The sequence below is a fragment of the Carlito syrichta genome, unplaced genomic scaffold (genome assembly GCF_000164805.1).
Source record: "Carlito syrichta isolate Samal-C Ts95f unplaced genomic scaffold, Tarsius_syrichta-2.0.1 Scaffold135784, whole genome shotgun sequence".
Taxonomy (NCBI): Eukaryota; Metazoa; Chordata; class Mammalia; order Primates; family Tarsiidae; genus Carlito; species Carlito syrichta.
In genome coordinates this window covers 218,269-224,154 of record NW_007079880.1, presented here as the reverse complement: position 1 = coordinate 224,154, position 5,886 = coordinate 218,269, and the positions used below count along the sequence as shown (strand labels likewise).

At 51.7% G+C, this 5,886-nt stretch overlaps 1 protein-coding gene across 1 annotated transcript in view; it reads left to right on the top strand.

Moving 5' to 3' along the window:
• The first annotated feature begins 1,564 nt into the window (after positions 1 to 1,564).
• Positions 1,565 to 5,886, top strand: part of LOC103250986 (DNA dC->dU-editing enzyme APOBEC-3C-like) — an 8,388-nt gene continuing 4,066 nt past the window's right edge. The window contains exons 1-4 of the mRNA XM_021708335.1: positions 1,565 to 1,581; positions 2,856 to 3,015; positions 4,422 to 4,686; positions 4,903 to 5,017. Coding sequence (XP_021564010.1) covers positions 1,565 to 1,581; positions 2,856 to 3,015; positions 4,422 to 4,686; positions 4,903 to 5,017 — 557 coding nt within the window. The remainder of the gene's footprint in view (positions 1,582 to 2,855; positions 3,016 to 4,421; positions 4,687 to 4,902; positions 5,018 to 5,886) is intronic.

Sequence of the window (5,886 nt, the reverse complement as noted above, 5' to 3'; positions counted from 1 at the left end):
CTCGAACCCACGGGCTCAGGCAATCCACTCACCTCAGCTTCCCAAAGGCGCGGGATTACAGGCTGAGCCACCGAGCCCGGCTCTAATTTATTTCTAAATAAACTATATTTTATAATCTAAAAAGAAAAAAAAAGAAAACCTCAAGAGATGTAAGACTAGACCAGCCCAACATTTCAGTTCATGGTTTAGCACAATAATTACTCAAAATCTTCTGGGTTCCCTGTTGAAGGTGGAAGCCTGAATACTACCCCTTAACTAACCAAAGCCATAGAAATGATAATAACACCAACTCTTAACTCATGAACTAGTGTATTCAAAAGTCTGGCAAGCTCTACAAAGGCTTGTGTTCTGGAAAAGATCACCCATTACACCCCTCCTCTCATCAAAGGTAGAGAAATGTCAATCTGTCAGGATCAATGGTTACCTGGGCTCCACCCTCTTTAGCGTATCAGTCATCGTGAAGATATATCAGGCCTTTTGTCAAAAACAAAAAGCTCGGTTTTCTCTCACCCCTGCCAGCTCTGGCATGTCTCTTTGTCTTTCCCCTCTTCTTTCTCTAATAAACTTTGCTTTAAAACTATGCTGGTCACTATGAAATTCATTTCAGAGTCAAGTCAAAGAACTTATAAGTTTTGTGCCACACCCCACCCAGTGCAAAAATCATTACAAAATAAAGAAAAGACTAGTTTCTATTATTCTACTAAGAACTGTTTCTTTACCATAAACAAGCCGCCCTTGGATGTAGCCTATAACAGTAGAGGACTTCGTGGGGCTCCGGCTTGAGTAAGGGTTCGGGTCTGTCAGGGTACAAAGTTTGAAAAAGACCTGTGATAGCACTCAGGTTTCACAATAGATGCTGTCTGAAGAACAAGTCCCCAGACCATCAGGTACCACCCACCAGCCCTGAGTCATTACAGAGGCAGTCCAAAAGAAAGGTGTCCAGCAGGGAGGTGGGATCCCTAGAAATTGAAGCCACTTTTTGTCTTTCAATAGATTTCCTGTCTCCTCAAGTAGTCATAAGTAGAATGGCCTTGTGGGTAGCTTCCCATCCTCCCCAGGGGTCAGATACCACAGTAATTGCAAGCAAACTCAGAAGCAACATATTTGTTCATTTCTAATCATAGCTGCAGTTTTTATTCCAATACGCGATATTAATTCTATATAGGAGGCTTCAGAAGGATAACAGCCTGCTCCATCCAGCAAGCCAGGGAGGTCTGCCACGCTCTTCAGCCCTGGGCTAACATACCTCCATGGCTTTGGCTGCAAGGACTTTCTCTTTCCCTTGGGTCCTGCACCGAGGATGTGTCTTAATCAGAGGTCTCTCTGCCAAGACAAAGGCCCCAGGGAAAATGAGAAAGAGGGTGAAAGCCAGAGAAAGCTCAACCACCCCAGGGCCCTCCCACTCCACTGCCCGTGCAGAAAGAGGGTGGAGCCACCACTCATAGGCCCTGGAAGGTGACGATAGGGAGGGCTGTCCTAAAAAGTTCCCTACAAGCAGGAAATAAAACCCTGGCGCCTCAGACACACAACGGAGCTGGGACATACCTGGCCTGGACGCTGTCCCATGAATCCGCAGATCAGGTACCACTGCCAGCACTGTCTGCTAGGGCCCCTCTTCTGCTCCTTCTTGTCTGGCGGTCCCTGCTGGGCCTCAGTCCCCGCCTCCTCTTGGCCCGTCCCAGCCCTTGGCTCCCTCCCTTCTGGCTCCTCTGAAGAGCCCACTGCCACCCAGGCTCTTTGCCCTGCTCAGGGGACCCCACTGCTGCTTCTGAGTTGGCCCCTCCCCGCCCACCCAGTCCTGCTCCTTTCTCCCTGAGACTTACCCTGAAAGCCCTGGGCTGGGCTGGCCCTTCCCGCCCTGGCCCTTCCCGCCTGCCTGGGGTGCTTCCCCTTGGGGACTTCCCGCCATTCCTGAGCTCTGGAAACAAAGATAATTGAACCAAGGGAGGGTTGAAACAAGTGGGTTCAAAGCACCCGATGGATTTCAGTCAATTTATGTGGTTTCAATGCAAAGTCTTGGGAGAGGGCGGGGAGGGGGAAATAATTATCTGAGGCCCAAGGGAAGTTGCCTCTTTCAAGATCTGCGCAGTGAACAGAGGAGCAGTGCAGCTGTCCACAAATGTCCTCCCCCCGCGGGATCCCAATCCACCTTCTACAATGATCTGACTAAAACAGAATGAGTGGGAGGAAAAAAACAAATGACCAGGAGAAACACGCTTATTTTCACCTTTACTAACAAGAGAGCCAGATCCACCACTGCCCCTTCTTGCAGCTCACACGGTGGGTGTAGTAGCTGCCAGTGCAGGGGACCCAGTCACCAGCTCTGTGACTTGGGCAGGGTGCCCGCCTGTCTTTGCCTGAGGCACTTCATCTGTAAAATGGGCATGGCCCCTCAGGCTTAGGACAACATTCCCTGAGTCAGATACGGGCAGCACTCACAACAGGAGTCCGTGCCTATGGACTTAGGGGTTCTAGTTTATGAAATGTCAGGAGCATAGGTGAAGTCAGGAATGAATTGAGCCAAAATGCTAAAAGCTGTTATTTGGGGGTGGAGAATTTCATTCCCTTTTACTGATTTCTAATGGGCTGAGGGATGGGTGGCAGAAACACTGGGAGGTGGGGGAGTCCCACTGGAAGGACCAGAGCAGGGACCCCATCCAGGAGAGGTCACTCATCCTGCTTCCCCTGCCACATCCCCTCTTCTTCCTCCCTGCAGCCCTCCTGCCTGGGAAGGCAGCAGAAATTCTCAAGGCCATGGAGGTATGGAGGGTGTCTAGGCAACTGTGGCAGTGGTTGTCAGTCTGAAGGACTCCAGGGAACAAGCCCTGCATTCTGGTTTCTCTTTGTGTCCTCAGAATCCCGATGGAGAGGATGTATTCAGAAACATTCTACTACCACTTTGAAAGTAAACCCTATCTCTCTTATCGGAAAAACACCTGGCTATGCTTCGAAGTAGAAACTGTGGGAAAGAATCGCTCACTTGTCCTCTTGCAAAGGGGGGTCTTTCGAAACCAGGTATCAGTCAACCTCTGATCACACCGCAGGCAGGAGCTAAGCCAGTCAGTCGACTGTACAGAAGGCATGATAATAAGTAAAACCCAGACCTTAAGCCCCCGTTGGGAGGGTGTCTGGCGCATCGCCCATGTCCTAGCATAGAGTCCGCCTCCCTGATCCAGTCTCCACTTGTTTCCTAAACCTAGAAACAGAGGGTCCAGCAACCCTCTGAGAAAGAGTGTCTGGGGAAGCAGGGGTGTTGGAGCACCCAGCACCTGGTCTGGTCCTTGTCATGCTGGGCTGGTGGGGCCACCACTCACTGCCCTGATTCCTTCATGGCAAGCACGTGTCATTGAACTATGGTGAACCCCACGCCACCCCCCCCCGCCACCCCCACATAGGCCACTAACCTCCCTGCAGTGTCCTGCCCCCCTCTGCCGTCCCTCCCCACCCAGGCAGGAGACTTCAGAGTGTACTTGGAGGGAGCCATGTGTGGGATGGACAGGCCTGCTCTATGGCAGTCCCAGGTCCTGCAAAGATACAGGGTCATGACTGAAGTAAATATTTCTAGCTCCTGTTCCTTAAACAGTTCACAGAAATGAATGTATGTTATTTTGTTTTGTTTTGTTTTGTTTTACTTTTTGAGTTGGAGTCTCACTCTGTCACCCAGACTGCAGTGCAGTGGCCGCTCCCGGCCACCGCAGCCTCGACCTGCTGGGCTCCGGCAATCCTTCCGCCTCAGCCTTCCAAGTAGCTGGAACTACAGGCACGCGCTACCACGCCCGGCTAATTTTTGATTTATTGTAGAGATGAGGTCTTGCCAAGTTGCCCAGGCGGGTCTCGAACCCGCGGGTTCAGGCAATCCACTCACCTCAGCCTCCCAAAGCGCTGGGATTACAGGCTGAGCTACTGCCCAGCTCGTATGTAGTTTTAATAACTTATTTAGCCCAATGTATCTAATATATGATTTACCTATAGTTATTATAAAATTCCTTGTGAGGCAGTTAAGATTCTTTTTAATCTCACATGGAGTCTTTGAAAAGGGCTGTGTATTTTATACATGCCCCTGTCTCCAATCAGAGCCACACTCCAAGGGCTCAGTATCCACTGTGGCCAGTGTCCCCCTATGACAGCCCAGCCCCGTAGCCTTCCCAAGTAGACAGCGGGCTGGGAACAAGGTTGCCCCCAAGGCCCAGGCCAGGCAGAAGCCAGGGTGTCTGTGGAATAGATACCTGGGAGGAGGGACGCCACGATCGATGCTTGAGTCCATGAGCGGGCTTGGGAAGGCTAAACTTAAAAAGACGGAAGGAGAAGAATGGAGGAAGGGAACCCCAAGAAATCCAATGCCCTGGGGCTCCTGGCCTGGCCCCTCCTCCCACTCTCACACTCCTGCATTCCTCATTCTCCTCCCCCACGTCTCTCCCAAGACATCCTACTATGCAGAAATGTGGTTCCTCTCTTGGTTCCGGGAAAACATGCCCCGTAACAAGAACTACCGAGTCACCTGGTACATATCCTGGAGCCCCTGTGCCTACTGTGCAGAGCAGGTGGCCGAGTTCCTGTCAGCCCATCCCAAAGTCAGCCTGACCATCTACGCTGCCCGCCTCTACTACTTCTGGGTACCAGGTTACAGGCAGGGGCTTCGAAGGTTGGTTGAGGAAGGGGCCCGCGTGGAAATCATGAACTATGAAGGTGAGAAGTGGGGGTCAGCTGTGGGTGAAACAGGGACAGCAGGAGGGATGGGCAGGTCCTCAGGGCCAGCAAAGGGCAGGTGTCCCAGGGGAGCCTGGGAGGACTGAGCCAGTACTGACTGCACCTGGCAGCCAGGAGACCTGGCCTGGGAGGGGAAGGGCAAGGGTCAGGGCAGAGAGGCCTGCTGGCCCTGACTTCTTTCCTCTTCTGTCTCAGAATTTGACTACTGTTGGAAAAACTTTGTGTGCAACAATGGTAAGCCAATCAGATGGTGGGTAGGACTGGATGAAAATTATGAATTTCTGACTTCCCAGCTGGACGAGATTCTCAGGTGAGAGATTCTCCTCTTCGTCGCCTCTCTCTTCTCTCTTCCTTGTCATCCTCCAAGAGCCGTCCCTTGGTCCCCGGCCAGATCCACTCCTGCCTGGGCCTCCTGTGCTTCCTCCTGTCCTCAGGGCCGACCCTGGGTGCTCCCCTCACCTCAGCGCCTCCTGTCTCTCTCCTCGGCCTTCCTGTCCAAGTCCCCCTTGAGTCTCCAGATAGGCCTTCATCCACCCCCAGCCAGGAAGCCCATAGCCTGACTGCTTCCATCTGGCCATTTTTACCAAGTCTTGCCATTAAACAGAACATAAGCGGGTGTGAACATACATACACATCAAAGTCAGAAGCTTTGAGAAACATCCATCAAGGCAGACTAGAATTACTAGAGAATGAGCATCATCCTGTCATGGCCATTTCATGCTGGGAAGTCACAGGAGATGGCAACACCAGGAGCTTGAACACCCGGTATTTCTATTGTCATTGGTCTGGAGGCTGATCCAGGGTCAAGGGTTTGTTTCCTCTGAGGCTTCTCTTCCCGACTTGCTGAGGGTCACTTTGGCCTGTGTCGCCGATGGACTTTCCTCTGCACATCTGTGCCCATGGTATCTCGCTGTGCCTCCATATTTCCTCTTCTTATAAGGACAGCAGTCACATGAGATTAGGCTCATCTTAGTGGGCTGGTTTGGACTTAATCACCTCTGCAATGCACCTGGCTCCAAGCACAACACATTCAGAGGTAGTAGGACTTAGGACTTCAACATATCAAATCTGGGGAGGAGACACAGTTCAGCCATAAGAGTGACCAAGGTCCCTCTCGGTGGATTCTGTGTGGGGAGTTCAGGGGTCTCTGTTCTGCATGCCATCTCCCACATGATTCCT